At 49.5% G+C, this 19637-nt stretch overlaps 1 protein-coding gene across 3 annotated transcripts in view; it reads left to right on the plus strand.

Annotated features, from left to right (window-relative positions):
• LOC144162425 (MYG1 exonuclease-like) overlaps positions 1-19637 on the plus strand; it is a 59994-nt gene that overhangs the window by 11212 nt on the left and 29145 nt on the right. For 2 of the 3 annotated variants that reach the window (XM_077692945.1, XM_077692947.1), the window contains exon 3: positions 687-9328. In XM_077692945.1, the coding sequence (XP_077549071.1) occupies positions 9222-9328 (107 nt within the window). In that variant the 5' untranslated portion in view covers positions 687-9221. The remainder of the gene's footprint in view (positions 1-686; positions 9329-19637) is intronic. The other variant, XM_077692946.1, reaches the window with a different exon arrangement.

Raw genomic sequence — 19637 nt, forward strand, 5'->3', positions numbered from 1 at the left:
CATAGGCCGCCATTTTGAATTGTGCGGACCATGGTGCGGACCCTGTTCTGTGGGACAGTGGCCTGCGTGTGGTGTGGCGTTTGGTTTTGACAGCGCAAAAAGAAGCGGTGCTATTATAGTGCCGCTTTTAAAAGAAAAGTTGTTTTAGCTGCGGAGTTGTCGTCGAACGTTCAAGCCGGGCGGGACTTCGGCGTGGATTCGTTGGAGGACGCAACGGGAGAGGATTTTGCGTGCGCCGCAACGAGGTTGGCAATCACCGGACCACGAGAATGCCGTCACCATGAAATGGAGATGGCATTGGCTGACTTCGTTCAGACGCAGCGAGCAGCTGCCCTTCCAGTAACGACGGAAGTGCTCCAGGCAAAAGCAAGGGAGCTTTTAAGGGAACGAGGCTTATCGCGGGCACACTTCAAAGCCAGTCGGGGCTGGCTACAAAAATTCATGAAGCACTTCGGCTTTAGCCTCCGTCGTCGAACCTCAATCGCCCAGAAGTTGCCCGGTGATTTTGAAGAGAAACTGATTGAGTTCCAGCACCGCATCTTCATGTTCAATAAACGTGTTTGCTTTTTGTGAACGCTGACCCTGCCTTTTTGTTCGGCCTACATTCGAGGTAAGTTTTTTTTTTTTTTGCGCCTTCGGACTTTCGGGGGTCGGCTTAGAATCGGGGCCGGCCTAGATTCGAATAGGTATCTCTGTTTTGCCGCATCCTCAAGGCAGTATATAATTGATCAAGGTAAAAATTTATTGCACTTAGAAGCAATGAATTTCGTTCGTCTTGAACAGAACCCCCATAAGACCAAACTTGTCATCGATCTGGCGGCAGGCGGCTATCGTGGATCCTTCGTCGAAACATTTATTTCGCGTCGCCTAAGCAGGTTAGGCATTCATTGTCTTTTTAATACACTACTCTACCTCCTCAAAACATGCCAATATTTCGCAGCAAGAAAATTTCCCTCGGCCTCCCACCCCCGGCACTATTTTACTGAACCAAATGTCTGCTGGTGCTGCATGATTGCAGATGGTTGATAAGCAGCATCATTTCATGGCACGAAACAGCACGGACTGCCAATGTAGATGGGATGACTGTGCTTTGGAGAACAGCAGAAGTTCGAGAATGGGATATCTCGCTAAGAGTAAGAGCAGACCATGTCGCTGCTTTGGCTGCCAGCCTCTTCAGCACATTGTGCGCATCTACAATACACGCCAAATTCACCTCTTTGGGGACTCGGAAAAGTCTGATGCCGCTGATTCTGCTCGCACGATTTGCGTAGCGGAGAGCACAGCAGCCCACCGGCATCAGAAAAGCCAACACATAAACAAAAACACCACTTTTGCGCGCGTCTAATACAGCCTCACTGCATACGCCCCGCGCACTGGTCCGAATGTTTTGCCAAACACTCTCCTGGCCACACCCAGCATGTGCGCTTTCCGTGACATCACGGCCGCCGCATGACGTACCCTGGGAGAGGTCCATTGTCAGACGGGTCACTCGCGACTTCCCAGTTACAGTCGGCAAAAGACATTTTGGACTGACAAATTAAGGCTGACGATACCTCTTCTGGTGGCCCCCTGCATTCCGCAGAACGCCGTTTGGCAGAGGCACCATGTACGTATTACGCGAGCCGTCGACAGACCTTTTACATCGTCTGAGGTGGGGCTAGATTAAGGAACGCTGGGCACCGGGTTTGGACGACTTTTCCCCCTGTCTTGTTCGGGTGCTTTAGGAGGCCCATCCGGAGTTTTTCCTATTCGTGTTTAACACGTCGCAGCGATTGGGACACTTTCCCGGAGACTGGAGACCAGTGATGCCATTTAGCGGATTTTCCGCTAGATCTGGCGGATTTTATTTTATTCTGACGGGGAAAAAGTTACTCTAGCGGCTAGTGGATTTTTGGACGGGCCATTTTCATACATAGCAAATTTCTGGCGGATACCTCACGCAGTGCACCGGTTCAAAATCGCCCTGCAAGAAACCATTTCCGTGTCCTCTAAAAATGCAGCAATTGCTTAACTTCAGAGGGTAGGAGGGTGAGCTCCTTCTGTTCACTTGCTCCGCGTATCTGAGACAAACAAATCCGTGAGGTTTCAAAACGGATCTGAGGCAATCGAAAAAATTCAAAACCAGTGGAGCAAAATCACCCTCCTGGACTGGAAGCAAATATCGTCCACGCAGTCGTTCTAGTGTGAAGTTCAGTCCTATAAAGACGCCTGCGGCGAAAACCCGTTCGCCGAGCTTGCCGGATTTGCCATGTCGATGCTCGTGCTGCCGTATTCAAATGCCGAAGTAGAGATGACATTTAGTGAAACAACAAACATCATCCAGAAAAGGTGTTCTGATTTCGAACTTCCCGCGGCAGCTGTTAGTGCAATCGGGACATCTGCAACGTGTGTGCAACCAAGTCACCTTTCTCGTCCCTCAATAAGTACCAGTGGTCCTGTGGAGATGGTGTCAGACGACGACAGCGTTGACGAAGACCTCGATGTGTTTTTCGTTGAACTGTGAGTTCTTTTTTTTTTTTTCATCAGTGTGAACATTTATAACTTTTAGCCTCATCTGTGATGAGGTTGACCAATGACGACCACCGCAGCACTGAAGCCTCAAGTGCTCTAGTTTAGACTCTTTGGTGAGACTCTTTTATATGTTATTTCAGCTCTCGTAGTTTTGGGGAGCTTTTAAGAATGGTAAAGGTATTTGTCATACGAAATTGCACTGTTTTTTTAATAAAATAGGCTCTAGCGGGAAATTTAGCGGATATGTTTTAGAATATAGCGGAATCTGGTGGATTTCTCACTGCTTTTTAGCGGATGTCTGACGCCCAGCGATGGCAACACTGCTGGAGGCGGGGCAGGGTCATCTTTATACCCAAGCCTGGCCGGCCTCCTGAGGTACCACCGTCGTATCGGCCCATCTGCATTCTTTCCGTTTTTGGCAAATTACTGGAGAAACTCCTCTTCTCTCCAACCTGTTACTTCTTGGTCAAACAAAATTTAGTGCATCCTGCACAATTCGCCTTTGCCCACAATAAAAACACGACATTGGCTTTACATCGTTTGAAAAAGGTTCTGGAATACCCTTAACAAAATCAGCTTCTTCATTCGGTTCTAATTTCTCTCGATTTTCAGGGAGCGTTCGATTCCGTGTGGCATCCCACGGTACTAAATTTCCTTCATCAAAATTCTTGTCCTGGAAACCTCTACCACCTACTCTGCTCTTTTTTAACCAATCGATCGGTAGTGTTTAGATCGAGAGAGGGGGAGGTATCTGCAGGCGAATCGATTGGCAGTCCGCAGGGGTCGCCCCTAAGCCCCCTGCTGTTGAATCTGGCCATTCACGGCTTGCTTGAAACGCCGCTGCCGCCAGGAGTGCGTATCCAGGCATATGCTGACGACACCGTTTTGGTGGTGTGCGGGCGTCAGTGCCGAGAGATAGAAATCCTCGCGGAGAGGAGCTTGTCCAGTTGCTGACTCCCCTCGAATGGGGGGAGTCAGCAAAGGTGCGCCTCAACGCAACCAAATGCTCATACATGCTGTTTCCGAATGGCAGAGTTAGCATATCGCGCAGGCTTCCAACAATTTGTCTGGCAGGGGCAAGCCTCCCAACGGGTTAAAGAAACGAAAATTCTGGGCGTCGTTTTAGTCCCATAGTGTTCTTGTATGCCCCATCTAAATTATTTGAAATTCAAATTAGAAGTAACTGTACCAAAATAGATTAAATTTGTACATATGCACTATAATCTCCCATCGGCAAGTTTTAAAAGATTGTACGTCCAATTGGTGAAACCAGTAATTACGTATGCGTCACCTGCATGGTGGTCTGACTCCCCTGCCATCTACTTAAAAAACAGATTGAAATCACGTCAGCATCTTCCACTGCTTGCTATGACGGGTGCGGTCCAGAATACTACAACTGAGGCCTTGAATGCACTGACGGGGATTCCGCCCATTTGTGAAAAGTTGAATGCTCTCTGGGCGCAGTTTGTGGTGCTTCACCTGCGCAGGACTGTCACGTGCGGCAAAATTGCTGTCAAACCGGACGAGGTTCAGCTCTCCTCTCTGTGCAGGAGGCTTTGGAACTGGCGCACTGCCTGGGCACGCATGTGTACACAGATGGCGCTTTCTCGCGACCGTCGGCAGGCGCGGCTTTTGTTGCATATGACCACACAAGCCGACTGGTGCGGGCCAGAAGATTTAAGGTGTCGTTGGCTGGTAGTGCGTTTATGGCTGAACTGATAGTTAAAGGGGCCATGAAGACAAAACACAAGTTTGGTTCATTCGAAAGATTGCCTCCTTAGAATCATACTGACACCACTTTAAACACACACTTCGCTCAAATAAGCTATATAATCAGGAAAAAATGGAATGGCCATGTGACCCACTAGCTCATTGCCCGCAACGGAACCTATGATGTCATACGAGCCAGCTCTATGATTGGCGGAGGCCGGCGAAAGCCAATGCAAATTAAACAGAGCTTATCCGCATGAGCTATTTGCGCTTAAATTTAGGAAATATTCTTTTTATAGCAGTAAGAATGGGGGGATAAACAGTGAAAGTTATGAAAGCACACATAAACATACAAGTACCGATGCGTCCGCCGCTTTCAAGTTGTCGTACACGCACTGGCCGATTGGCGTAAGCGACGTTGTCTTACGTGACCCTGTTTGTCGAGGATATTCCATGTTTCGCGAAACGATTACTTTTGACAGTAACAAAAACGAGCCAATTGCAAATACGGTCAAAAAACAAAGCAATGACAGACAACGGTCCGTGCGTGAGTACTGTAGCGCCATCTGGGAAGACTGACGGCAAGCAGCGCTGCAGTGGAATCACGCAGTGCAAGTTACTTAGTATACGAGCACTTATGACTTCATTGCTGATGTCCCGAAAACGCACGATTTGGCGGGAGAATCCAAGTTTTAACCTAAAGTGATTAATTTCTCAGTGAATACGGCATCATTTGCTGCTGGACAAGTGCTAGGAGGACTATAAAACACGAAATCTTTCGAATAAAGCAAACTTGTATTTTGTCCCCATGGCCCCTTTAAAGAAGCGCCGATCTTCCTACTTGGGTGCCCCACGGGGCAGCTGGTGCGCCTTTACACCGATTGTCTGTCCCTGCTGTTGGCGCTTGCGTCGACACGCGCTCGCAGCAATAAGGTGGAAGATGTAAGCGCTCTGTATGCTTTAAACTCGCGCCGGCATCAGCTTCGTCTTTTTCACGTCCGGGGGCACGTTGGAATACCAGGAAACGAGGTGGCTGAAAACTTGGCGGTTCGCACTTGTGCGGTGGGAGAGGCCAGGGCGGTGGCACTTTGAGCGCATGTAGTGCGTTCCACCCTTGAGGCTCAAATGTGGAGCCGATGGTCGGCGGAATGGGCCACGCAACACACGGACACCGAGTTGTACAAACGGTTACCCGAGGTTAGGTCATTGCCTCCAAATTTCCCGCCACACAGACGTATTCACAGGGCACTGAAGGTTCCTTGTGTATCTGTGCAGCCTTTCATTGATTTCTTCTACTAATTGTTTTTGCGGTACTCCATGCTTCACCATCGATCATTACATGCTAGCATGCGCCGGCACTACCTCATTTAGAGTCCGTTTCGCTCGACTGATGCGGGCTGAGATTTCGCCAAGCCGGTATCCGCTGCTCCTCCGCAGCCCGAGGGCACTCGATATTCTGAAGGAGGTGGTTGAGCGTCTCAATCAGAATATGCCGTGCACGGACTGAGGCACATTATTTCAGGTGTGCTCTCAGCGGGGGCGGTGGGCGTGGAGCCGCTCTTCCCTGGCGTGCGTGACGCAGTGGGGAGACCCACTGCAGGGAGGCTTGGGCCTGCCCGCCTCTGTCCCTGAGATGGAGCAGTGTACGCGCGCTGCGGGGAATCGGATCCTTGCGGTCCTCGAATGCGTCTGCTGAGTACGCCGGTGCGCATTTTCACGCACGGCTGCGCGTGGATGCAGCACGTGGCGGCGGGTCTTGGCCCGTAGGGAGCGGTTGCTGCCCCCTCAGCGTGTTCGAAAGGCATTGCTGGGTCTGCATGTGCAAGTGGTCTCCACCGGGACCCCTTCCGTGATTGCTACGTGGCGGCAGGCCCTGGCCTGTGAGGCGCCCAAGCTGCCTCCTTGGCTCGCCCGTTTGGTGCGGTCAAGACGCATGTCAGCGTTTTGCGCATGTGTAGGGCAGTTGGAGATGTGGCGCTTCTCCTATAAACAGAATTTATTAAAAACAACTTACAGCTAGGACCCGCTGTAGCTAGCTACTACACGGGTCGACAGGGCACAGGATTTACGCAATGTGCCACAGAGGAAAGGAAGTGAAGATCACACAAGTTCACAAAACAACTAGTACGCCGCACCGAAGGTCCTTTACAATAATGTCCGTGGCCGAGACTCAGACACCATAGATCACGCGTGGGAGTGAACATAAAAACCACAACAGTTCACACACATCAGTTGAATGTCCGTACAGAGATGCGTGCTCAGCCAGGCTGCCTAAACTGCGCCTTGGCCTCAAACATACAACTCTCTTCAGCACAGAAGTTCCACCTTATTTGGTTGGCGAGTGCCAGAGCGGGGATGCGGGGGAGTGTGGCTGGCGATGGCTGTAGGGAGGAGGAGCAGGCAGGAGGCACACAGTTTGCGTTGGTGCAGATGTTTTCCCTGCTTATGCTTGGTCGCATCAGCGTTCCTAAGAGGTCTAGTGTCGTCATTTTTCCTGGCATGTTTCTTTTGAAGCGGTGTTCTTTTTCCTTTTAAATGGATTTTCTTCTGTTGTATTCTTTTATTTATATAATTTTTCTCTCGTTTCCGGCTCTCCTTTCTCGGGTCTGTGTTTTGCGTGAGTCTGTTCCAATGGGCATCTCGTGTTTGTTCCCTTCTGGGTTCTCTCATCGTGGTTGGCGTGGACCGTTAATGTGGCGGCATTATGAAACCGTTTTTTTTTTTTCTCAGGATTAGACGCTCTAATTTTACCGGAAAAGAAATCGGGGGAGCAGCTGAGTGTGGAGGTTGTCGGGGTCTCGAGATGACTGCGGGGAACGAGCCGCAAGGTTCTTCAATTTTTTGAAAAAGAGAAAAAGAAAAAAAAAAAAAATGTTTTTGGAACCAATCAGTAGTCCTTTCAGCGTGACATCGGGTAGTTTTGGCTACTGCTGGGTTGAAGAGCAGACAATAGAAAGTGACATTGGGACCCAGTAAGGGGTCTCTCACGGCATAGTCCCCTGGAAGGTTCATTCTACAGACGGGCTAGCTAAATCCACGCATGTGTCGCTATTGACACATTGACACATAGCGACCTCCAGCGCGGTCACTACCGTATGTGTCAATCCCACGGAAGGGGCAGGTTGCATTTAGTTGCAATTTAAGCGAGTGGGGTCAGGGACCTTTGTGGTCCACCTCTTCCAGAAGGAGAACGGTTTTCCTCTCCCCTCCTGGGGAGGTGGTGGGGGTTGTTGTTGGGTTTCGTTTCCATTCTTTGCAGAGGCGGTGAAGCTGGAATGCACACGGTTGGATCCATCTGGTTTGGCCAGACCGGATCGAGTGTGGAGCTGTCGATGTCAGATAACGAGGGGCTCCCAGCCTCCTTCTAACTCGCCTTGGCCCTTTGGAATATAGTACTACTCTACCCTGCAATGCTAGAAGGGGTCCATGGTTTGGCTGGTTGGTTTCGGAAGAGATCGGCGCCGGTGCTGGAAGTGGCGCTCCTTGTTTGGGGGAGACTTCGTGATGGAGCGGCTCGGAGGTGGAGCAAGAGGCCCTGATGCGTTTGCCGTTCGTCACCACGCTTGGAACTGCTCAAACCCTGCTGGAATCATTGCCACGGAACTGTCAACAAGCATGTGGAACCTCCTCCTGTGGTTACATAGCATGAACTGCCAGACAAACTCTTCTGCCACATCCCGTGAGGATTTCGTAGCCGAGCATAGTGGCAACGAAGTTGTGCACTAGCATGCCCGTGCGCTGACACACTGTGTGAACCAGGTGTTCAGTGCCAGCATTGGCACGTTTGTCCCCCAATCGTCCTTCCAGGAAATCACACAGCCTTGCTGCCTCAAGTGAACCGTACGGTCCTTGCACAAAGAAACCTCACGAAAGAACATCAGGAACAGGAGCATCACCTTCGAGGCATCCAAGCAACCACCCTTCTCCACCCCCTGCCCCGCCCCATACTGCATCCAGTGCCATTTCTGCAAGGCATCCTGTAACACGTGCAATCAGAATCCCCCCCCCCTCCTTTGAGCACTGCCCACCAGCTTTGGCTGGTGAAGAGGGCCTCAATGGGGCCCTGGAAAGAGGACCAAGGCTGGCTGCTTTAGAAAGGCATTTTTCTCTTCCACTTGGAGCACCCCCTCAGTTGTGAAGGGGGGCTCTGTTTTTCTGTTATCACCTAGGTGTCGTCATTTCGCTGTGAGGGGGAGGAACCTAAAAAGGGCGGTTCTGGAGGGGGAGGAGGAATGCACATTTAATTGAGCGGCCAGTGTTGTTGGGTTGACCTCCTTAGTCCAGGAAGCCCTGGGTCTTGGCAGCCTGTCTCGCCCGGTCCACCAGATGCTGTTGGCGATCCGGGTTGGAGCTGATCAGCCGACCCTCCCACTGCTCAAATGAGGGATTGGGATTTGGGGCAAGGGATGGTGTGTGGCGGCACTCCCACACCCTCTGGTAGGGAGTGCATGGCTGTATGCAGAATTGACAAGCGTATGTGTACAATGTTGGATGCATTGAGTGTAGTAATGTACCATGCGAAAGTGTGTTAGTTTGTAGCTGTCTGTAGATGGCCGTGTCTTCGCGAGACATAGTGAGATGGGGAGGCGGAAAGGTTCTTCGTCCCAAGCGGTAGTGGGCCAGGATGTCAGGGTACCTTCTGGGGACTATTTCTCGTGTTGGGCTTATGGAAAGACTGGCCAACTATCCAGAAGGAGGCGCCCGGTGTGTATGAGCTCGGGCTGCGGCAAGAACCGCCTCATTCCCTTCCAGTGATGAATGAGCCGGTGTCCATATGATGAAAATTTCGGGTAAACCAGGGTGGGTAGATAGAATGTTTGCTGCTGTTGATGAAATGCGTCCAATTTGGAAGTGGTGAAAATGCCTGTTATTGCAGAAGGTCAGACTAGCAAAAAAAGCCAAGGAGTGTTATTGACTGCGTAAAAGGTTACAGATGCACATCCCTTGACCACAGGTCGCCGTCAGTGGCAAGCAAGCCCCCCGGAAAAAGCGCCACCACCATGGGCCGGGCGATTGGGATGCACAGTGGCACTTTTTGCCGTGACGAAGCCCTGGCCTGTTTCCTCTCGAAGCAGCTGCCCAACTACCAGGACGCCACGGTGGTCAGGTGAGCATACCTGCCAGGTTTCCCGAATTATCCGGGAGACTCCCCAATTTTGATGGTTTTGTACGGTTGTACGACCGAAACAAAAATCTCCCGAAAACGCACCGTGTCGTGACAAATCTTTCTCGACGTCTGGCCACATTGCACCGGAGCTACCTGACAATCCAATCCAACCCTACACCAATTGATATCCTGATCAGTGAAGGGATTAAAAAGTGTAGTTGGCCATGTGCAAAAGTTGAACCGGCCAGCACCGCAGCAACGCTGAATGCTTGAGGAATTTCAGTACAGCAAAAGAAATCCGCTTCCGAGCATCCATGTCTGACCACCCTCGGCCACGTTCTTTTGGTGAATTGTCGCTTGGAGCAAACATTGTTGCGCTCTACAGTATTCCCAGGACTTCCTGAAAAGGGCGGTGCCAGCCACGTTGAAGATTTAGTGAGTGACCGGTGGTGTAGGCTGTTAGTAGTTTGGACGAAACAGTTCGGTTCATGCTATGTTATAGTTAAATTAAAAATGCACGTAAAATATACCATTCTGTTGCTACTAATTACCCCACCCCCTCTCCCCAGTCTGATCTCCCTAATGCCATCTTGGCGAATCTGGCAGGTATGGCTGAGCAGTGGCTTGCTTCCACGGTGGTGTGCTGTGTGGAAACTGTGAGGGCACCTAAGCACTTAATACTAGTCACGAATCCAAAACCACTGACGCCTGCTGAGTGCTCCTTCGAGTCATGCGCTTCAAGTAATGTTTTCGAGTTTTGCCCTGGAGCATATGCGGCATATTGGCAAAGATGGCCGCCTTTTGCTACTGCCAAGAATGTGGTCACTGACAGCGCAGATGCTTCAAACTTCTTAGCAATACGATACTACATACTCCCGCGCGGAGCGGCCTGGTTCATTAAGGACTTGTGCCGCTCGGTGAGATGAGCATGGCGCAAGTGCTTGTTGACAACTCGCAGCAGAGTTTCTCGGTGGGCACCAGCTGCCAAACTCCCCGTAGGCCCCCCGCGTATTAAAAACCGGGCTGCAGTTTGCCACGCTGCGCTGGGGGAAAACAGGGGCAAGCATGCGACCAGTTGCCTTTCCTTTATCTGTTGGCAGAAAGCAGAAGTAGTACTCAAGTGCTTGTGGCTGCTGCCGAAAGTCCCCGCAGGGGGCACCTTGTGTACTCAAGGTGTTTTGGTGAGTAGCGCCACCACGGTCCCGAGCTCCGCAGGGGTGCCTACTGCCGTAGGCACTTGGTGTCTTGCAACACCACGGACCCGAGCACATGTGTGTTGGACCCACCCACGCCCCGGCTGTGCGTGGCTTTGCCGTGTCTGAGGAAAAGGGCATCCTGGTGGTTGAGCCAACGCCAGGGTTGTTTTGGACCTTCATGGCCCCCTGACAGCGGCAACACACCACTTTGGCCCCTGCTTCTCACAGACGGTGCCCCCGGTCTGACCCGCCCTGGGGGGAATCAGCCAGTTGCCTTTTCCTGTCCTCCTCTTTATTCTTTCTCTTTCCTATCCTCTTTCTTAACTCTGTCCTGTCATCTCCTTCCTTCCTTGCTCTACATTTTTCCAGGTGGCGAGGGTTAACCTTGTGCAAAGATGTCAGCCTTGAGTCCAAGCATAAGGTTATAGTGGCAAGGTACGGTTAACGTGTGCTGCACAGTCACGTTCCCTTGTTGGGCTCGGTGGTGGGCGACCGGCCTTGCCACCGAATTCACTCGAAGTTTTATGGCTACATTTCCTACTCCGCTCAGAAAACCCGATCGGCCTCCTAAACGGGGTCGCACCGAAGCACTGAGAATCGAACCACCCCAGGCAACATTCAGTAAGTACCTTGTAGTACACTCAACCGACGACAAATCACCAATCACTGACCTGTCAGTGTTCTTCATTGCCAAGTGCATTGAGAACATTGTTGGGAAAGATTACAATGCCAAAAAGATGCCCTCCGGAGACCTACTTGTTGAGGTAATGCGAAAAAACCAAAGCGACAACCTTCTGAAGCAAGAAAAAATTGCCAACTTGGCTGTCACCGTCACGCCGCATCGCACTCTAAACACTGTCCAAGGTGTCATTTCTGACAAAGAACTACTGCATGAGACAGACGCTGATCTCCTTGAGGGAATGCGAGACCAAGGTGTTGTTGGTGTTCGTAGAATTGTAATGAGAAGAGACGGGGCAGACATCAAGACGCGACACATCATTCTTACTTTCGCCAGCTCTACCCTGCCCGAGACAGTGAAGGCAGCTTTTATTAGCTGTCGTGTTCGCGCTTACATACCTAACCCGAGGCGATGCTTCAAGTGTCAGCATTATGGCCATGGAACACTAGCCTGCCGTGGCAAGCTCACCTGTCCTAAATGCGGCGAAAATGATCACACCTCTGAAGAATGCCGAAACACAATTCTGAAATGTCCGAACTGAAGTGGCGCACATGCTGCATACTCATGATCTTGCCCATCTTTCAAGAAAGAAAAGGAGATCATTCATATCAAAGTGACTGAAAACATAACTTTCCCCGAGGTACGCCAGAAGCACAAGTTGTTTTCGGCCACATCCTATGCAGACGCCGCCCGCCGGGGGTTGGGGCGACGTCTGGTTAGTACAGCGACACAGTGCAGCCTAGCTGATGTGTCGCTGTCGTTAACCCCTTCTGAGCGGCCACCAGCTCCTCCTGCCTCCACAGCAGAGTCCCTGGTGGTTCCTGATCCTGCCGGGCTGCCACTCACAGCCCAGCGCCCCAACGCTACCCCTGTGGAGCCCGTGGAGGACGTGGCGACGGACGCTGTTGGGACTGGTTCTGCTTCCAGTCCAGCTCCGTTCGCCCCCACAACACTCGAGGGCGTTGAGAGCACTAACTGTCGGGGCTCCACACAGACCCCATCCCCTCCTGCACCGCAGGCTCCGACTGAGAAGGCTGAGGCCACCTCAGGGACCATTCCTCGAGGTTTTCGACGGAAGGGTACCAATTCGATGACACCTGAAGTGTCAGATGAGGATATGGACACTTTGGCATTTGAACCTGCACCTCAGGAACGAAATGAGCGCCGCAGCACTCTTGGCCGTGGGAAAAAACCAGCTCCTCGCATCACAGGCCCTAAACAAGACTCACTGATCTGAAAAAAAAAAAAAAAAAAAAAATCTTCGATTTATTATTTTTGACGCATAATTGCTGTTGAGAACATAGTTCAATGGAACTGTAGGGGTCTCATAAAAAACTTAGATGATGTATATGAACTCCTTTATAAACATCCATCTAGTATTGTTTGCCTCCAAGAGACACACCTCAATCACAAACAAAGTAACTTTCTGAGGCAATACACTGTCTTTAGGAAAGATAGAGATGTCTTTGCTCATTTGTCTGGCGGGGTTGCCATTGTGACCCGAAAATCGATCCCCTCCCAGTCCATTAGACTGCTCACCAGGCTTGAGGCGGTTGCTGTCCGCGTTATCATTTTCGGTTGGCTGATTACCATATGCTCTTTATACATTCCCCCGGATTATCGTCTGTCTACCTCAGAATTCGAGTCCCTGGTGGACGAGCTTCCGGAACTCTTCATCCTAGTCGGAGATTTAAATGCACACAACAAACTCTGGGGCTCTGGGAGAACCGATGCCCGTGGCCGTTTAATTGAACAGTTCTTGGTATTGTCTGGTGCGTGTCTGTTTAACAACAAACAACCAACATACTATAACACCACACATAACACGTACTCACACATAGACTTGGCAATAGGTTCTGCGGTTCTTCTCCCACTCATTGAGTGGCAGGTGGACAAAAACCCGTTAGAGAGTGACCACTTCCCAGTAATCTTGAAGTGCCTAGACAAAGACCCCTACCCTGCAACCTCAAATAAAAGGTTTAAAGAAAGCGCTGCAGACTGGGAGAAATTTAAGCAGAAATCTCAACTCTCACACACCTCCATAGAACACTTGGGTATTGATGAAGCGTGTAGCCTTGTCACAGCCCATATTCTTGATGCTGCAGAGAAATTCATTCCCCAGACTTCTGGTAGCAAAAGTAACCTAAAGCGACCCTGGTGGAATGAAGAATGTCGACAAGCGCGCCAGGCACAGAACAAGGCGTGGGGCATTCTTCGCAGATATCCAACTGCAGACAACCTTGTAGCATTCAAGCGCGCCAAAGCCATGGGAAGGCGCATTCGGCGTCAGGCCAAAAGCAATAACTGGAGGTCCTTCTTAAGCTCCATAAATTCCTTCACAGATACGCGAAAGGTTTGGAATAGGATAAGAAAACTAAATGGACAAAGGACATATAACTTACCCCTTGTTAACACCACTGGTGACACCTTAGAGGACCAGGCAAATGCGCTGGCGCAACACTTTGAACACATCTCAAGCTCCTCACATTACACAAGCACATTTATGCACTACAAAAAGTCGGCTGAGCAGAAGTCCATACGTGACCACAAACAATCGAATGACTCCTATAACTCTCCATTCTCTCTTCACGAGCTCATGACTGCGTTGGCCGGTTGCAAGCCTTCTGCGCCAGGTGCTGATAACATTACGTACACCATGATCAAACACCTTCATACAGACACAATTCATACTCTCCTCTTTTTGTTTAACAAGATATGGCGGGTCGGGCACTTTCCTAAGACATGGAAACAAGCTGTGATTGTGCCATTGCTTAAACAGGGAAAGGATCCCTCCTGCGTTTCAAGTTATCGCCCCATTGCCTTGACCAGCTGCTTGTGTAAGCTGTTCGAAAAAATGATTAACAGAAGGTTACTATACTTCCTGGAATACAATGGTATTCTCGACAGCTGCCAGGCAGGGTTTCGGTCGGGCAGGTCAACAATGGACCAACTTGTCGCTTTTGAATCTTATGTGAAAAATGCCTTTGTGAACAAACAGTATTGTATGTCTATATTTTTTGATCTAGAAAAAGCATATGACACTGCTTGGCGCTACGGCATCCTGCGGGACCTAAAATGTTTTGGTATTTGTGGAAATATGCTTAATGCCATTCAATGCTATTTGTCTGAACGAACATTCAGAGTGAGGGTCGGGGCTGCAGTATCTGCGCTGTATATGCAAGAAAATGGCGTTCCTCAGGGTGGAGTACTGAGTTGCACACTTTTCATAGTTAAAATGAACACCCTCGGAAAAGCTCTGCCCCGTACAATTTCTTACTCCATTTATGTGGATGATGTTCACATCAGTTTCCGGTCCTGTAATCTATCTATTTGTGAGCGGCAGGTACAACTTGCCACAAACAGGCTTGTAAAGTGGACAGAAGAAAATGGCTTTAAGCTAAATCCTCAAAAGAGCACATGCATCCTGTTTTCGAAGAGGCGTGGTATTCACCCTCAGCCCACCGTCCTGCTCAATGGAGTAGCTGTGCCTGTGAAAAAGGAGCACAAGTTTTTAGGCATTCTGCTAGATGAAAAGCTGTCATTTATTCCTCATATAAAGCTACTCAAAATAAAATGTATAGAGGCGATGAATATCCTAAAAGTCCTATCCCACCACTCCTACGGCGCAGATAAGCTGTGCCTGCTACGTCTCTACAACAGTTTAGTGAAGTCGCGGTTGGACTATGGGAGCGTATTATATGGGTCAGCTTCGAAAACCGCTTTAAAAATGCTTGACCCTGTTCTGCACCTGGGGCTTCGCCTTTCGTCTGGAGCCTTCCGAACAAGTCCTGCGCAAAGCCTATACGTGGAATGTGATCAGTGGTGCCTGGAAGACCAGCGCTTATACACAGACCTATTGTATGCTGTGAAGACAACATCTATAAAAAATCATCCTTCCTCACTTATTATCCACGACAGCTCTGCCATGCACTTGTTTCTCAGTCGGCCGTCTATATCTCTGCCCTTCTCGTTGAGAGTGAAAGTGCAAGCTGAGGAGCTTGGGATTTCTCTTACCGAGACTTACAGAACTTCGATCACAGACCTTGTCGCTCCTTGGGAAATGTCCCCGGTTTCTTGTGATTTATCTTTTCGAGCCATTAACAAAAAAACTGCACCAAGAGAACTCGTCTTACAGCATTTCCTACACCTACGGCATAAATATCCCTACACAACGTTTTACACAGATGCCTCCAAGTCTGCTAATTCTGTGTCATGCGCTGCACATGGCCCAAACTTTGCTATCACAAAGACAATGAACAAAAGTACCAGTATTTTCACAGCAGAGGCACACGGCATTTTAACAACTGTGGAACACATTACACAAAACAGAATACACAGTTCCATTATTTTTACAGACTCCCTAAGTGTAGTACTAGCTCTTCATTCAGGAAAACCAACGAAGAACTTCATTTTAAATCGACTTATAAAGTCCATAATGGCTGCCTACGCTCTAAAACTCACTGTAATAGTTTGCTGGGTACCTGGGCACAGCGGCATTTCGGGCAATGAAATTGCTGACCAGAATGCCGCTGTGGCGGCTCTCCGCAGTGTTGTAGATATTCCACATGTTCCCTACCTAGACATGAAGCAATCAGTTCGGAGTAGGATTCGGAGGCGCTGGCAGTTACAGTGGGACACACAAATCGAAAACAAACTACACATTATAAAACCACAAATAGGGAAATACAACACAGACAAACGGAACAGGTTCACAGAAATATCAATATGTAGATTAAGGATAGGTCACACACATGCTACTCACTCATACCTTTTAAGAACAGCACCACCTGCTTGTGAGAAGTGCGGACGACGACTTACAGTTCTCCACGTATTGACTGAATGTTTGGCATACCATGAAGCAAGGAAACGACACTTCCCCGAACTATACACCTACACGATACCCTTACTCCCATCTTTGTTTTTATCCGATCAACCCCCGATCAGAAGTGAACGCCTTTTAGCCTACCTCGCTGACATTGGATTTTTAGCACTCATCTCATACCATGTGTGACATCAGGGCCACCCGATGACAGTGAGGGTGGTTCGGAGCGTTTTCATAACAGGTTTCATGGACGTCACTGCCATCGCTGGAGCTAGGGTCATGATGCCCCCAGCACTGTCACACTTAAACATCATCATTGTTACCTCTCATCTTAATCATCCTCCCCTTTTAGAGTAAGGGCCCTTTACACCCATCTGTACACTATTTTTTATCAAGTACATCACCATCATCGCCATGGTATTTTAGCAATAAACGTAAACAAACATTGTCTTGGCGCTCTTTGGCCTCAGACGCCCTTGCGCCAATAAAACGCACATAGTAGTAGTGCTGCCGAAAGTCATAAAGGGAAAACTTTGAAACCGTTAAGTCGACATTATTTAGGGTAATTCTTCTTGATTTGAAAAGCAAGCTTCCTTTTATTAGGTAGTGTTGCAAAGTATAAGCGTTCAGCAGAGTCCAGTTGCTGCTGTGCATTATGGCGCGTCTCATCGCGTGTGTAGTGTTGGCGCATTAAACCCTCCACTCAATCAATCAATCAATCAATCAATCAATCAATCAATCAATCAATCAATCAATCAATTCTAGGATTATGAAGCGGAGTTTCACAAATGGTTTATGTTAAAGGGGCCCTGCAGCACTTACCATCGACTACTCGGAAAGTATCTTGGAGTGAAGTCTATTGTCCCAGCAATCGCCTACCGCAGGAATTATGAAAATCCTTTCACCATCATCAAAACTACGTGCAATGAAAAATCGTGCATCATCGTTCCCGCTCAACTCAACCGCGGACAATGAGACGAAAGCTGCATGCTCTCTCCCAGAGAGGGAGAGCGGCCCGTGGAATCTCTTTGGTGGCCTTTGATATATCACAGGCCGGGGAGTTTTCTTCTTTTTCTCCGCAACGTTGAGGCGTCTATTTCCGGTATGGTGCAACAAAAAAAGCAGGCATGGCTGTGTGCTTGCAAGTGCGCGCTCAGGTTGGTAGGGCGTTTTTGAAACAATAAATGTTTGTTGTCGAGTGGTCTCGTTGAGAGGGGAGTATTGAATTCGTCACTCAAACTCCACGCGCACTCAAAACAAAATAAATGCCGTAACTGTGCGTACAGGTTCAGACATAAAAGTGGTTGGTGCAGAGCGCCGCCGCCGCCACATCATCATAGGAAATGCGAGCAATAAGCTGTGAAGTTGACCAGTGACAGCCCATAGGACAGCCACCGCACAAATGACGTAGTTTCGGCGGTGCCAGGGGTGCATAATGAGGGAAATTGAAGAGAGCGCGGTTGGTTTTTCCGTGTCTTCCAGAGTGATTTGCGTGCTCGCTGCTTCACGTGCACGTGTAATTTTGACTGTGGAATTCCTGGCAGTGTAATCTAGACGTCGCGCAGGTTTCTTTGCACTGCTCAGGGAGTGTTGCAGGGTCCCTTTGAATACCTCTGGACAAGTTGGTGCTGCCAGACGCTGAACGGTAGTTGCAGCCTTTGCTGCACTTTTAGAATTCCACGTGGCTGTACACAGGCCCGGGCAAAATGGGCCATTTACCAGGTGGTAAGCGTTGGCAAATGAGCTAGTCGGTCTCATGGCCATTCTCTTTTTTGCTAAATATAGAGCTTGTTCGAGGGAAGTTTGGATTGAAAGTGGTGCCAGTGTTATTCTAACGAGGCAGTTTTTCGCATGAACCAAACTAAACAACCAATATAACGACAATTAAGGTTAAACGGCCGCTATACCGAGCCCAGTGGCAACAGGTCAAGCAGACGTGCTGTGTAGCATTGAAGGCAATGAACAACAAGGTATTCAGATGGTGAGGCCAAATACGGAGGCGGGGGAACCATGCTGCCTGGCCAAGGCTCGGTCCGCTGCTTTTGTCTGCTAGCTGAGCATGCCTCGGACATGAGTCCAACACTGTTAGCGTGAAACGTTCCACGGCTACTCCCCCAGCACTTTCGGGTCAGTGGTGGTATCTTCTGGCAGAACAGCGGGTCCCAGCAGAGGGTGGTTGATAGGCACGTTCGCATGCTCATTGAGTACACCGTTAAGGCATTAAAGGGACACTGAAGTGAATTTGTCAAGCTCCCGTTTTTGCTTGCACTGCGTAGACTGGCTCAAATTAGCACACTTTTCATCGTTTATCCGGTTGACAAATCGGTAATTATATTTTACAAAGCGCGAAAGAAGAAAAACTACCATGCGCGGTTTGCGGCGGCCGCACCAACTAAGGCTGTGACGTTGAGAGGAGGGGCGCCGTGATTGGACGATGCCCAAGGTTAGCAATCACACAAGTTTCGGTTTCGGTTTCGGTTCTGTAAAACATAACCAATGGCTTTGTTGGATGGGCATTCTCAATATCTCAGTAATCATCGTACCGCGCTTCTGCCATGTTGTCACCTGTAAAAATGCATAAAGATAAGCCTCCCAGGACGGCTTGGAATCGTAGCATTCACTAGCTGAGGCCTACGCAGTGCATGGACGCCCTCCGCGTACCCGCAGACGCCCAAATGTCATGCGCTTTTCCCCCATATTTGGAGCTTGCCTCACTCATGCCTGTACCGTAAAAAGCGTGTTCGCACCAGGCCAAGGGTCTGTTCATTCTGGCCTGTGCCCACTGCCCGCAATCAGTCGGTGCTTATGGCAACAGCACGCCAACGAGAACTCGCTAGCGCGCCAGTGCCAGCCTGCGCGCGTTCTGTGAACTAGATCGTGGAGCCATGAACGTTGTGGCCCAAAAAAAGGTGAACTCAATGTAGAAAACATCGGCAGAAAACGAAAAAGTTAACTTACAAAAAAAAAGCACGCACCCGCGGGGACTCGAACTCGTGACTTGCAAAACACTTGCGCCAACATACCTAGCGCCCTCGACCACTAGGCTACGGAACGGGCTCCGCGTCTTTGGTAATATAAGGTATATATTGTTCAATAAGTTTACACTTCTATTTAGTTTTGGCATTTCAAGCAGCTTAGGTGACTATTTGTTGTATTGCGCTCGTGCAGTAAGCGTCCCCCGAGTTTCCACAATAGCTCACGTCTAGCAATTGCATTTCGTAGACGGAAAAGTGTTCGCAGATGCGTAGTCGTGCTGCTGACCGCTGTGCTTGTTCGCCCAGCGCAAAAAAGTGCTTCCCGCACCCTTTTTTTACGCTGTACGGTAAAAATATCAGTTGATTTTATTTCCTTAGTACCTATATTGACTTCGCTGACTCTTCTCCCGCCTTCAAGAGGCCTTATATTTTCCTACTGGTGTACCAGTCAGCGAAGCGTCGCATGTGCGCTTGTGCAGCGCTTGTGTGAAGCGACCTTGACTTGGAGCTAGATACAGTGTACAAACTAACCAAGTAAAGAAAGGCCCATTCTTTCATTCACAAACGTGTCCTGGCTTCGTTTCAACTGAGCGAACGAATTGCGACGACCCGTCGGCGGCCGGCGGACGAAACGCTG

Source organism: Haemaphysalis longicornis, unplaced genomic scaffold, assembly GCF_048455015.1.
Source record: "Haemaphysalis longicornis isolate Haplotype H1 unplaced genomic scaffold, Haemaphysalis longicornis Haplotype H1 scaffold_12, whole genome shotgun sequence".
Classification (NCBI taxonomy): Eukaryota; Metazoa; Arthropoda; class Arachnida; order Ixodida; family Ixodidae; genus Haemaphysalis; species Haemaphysalis longicornis.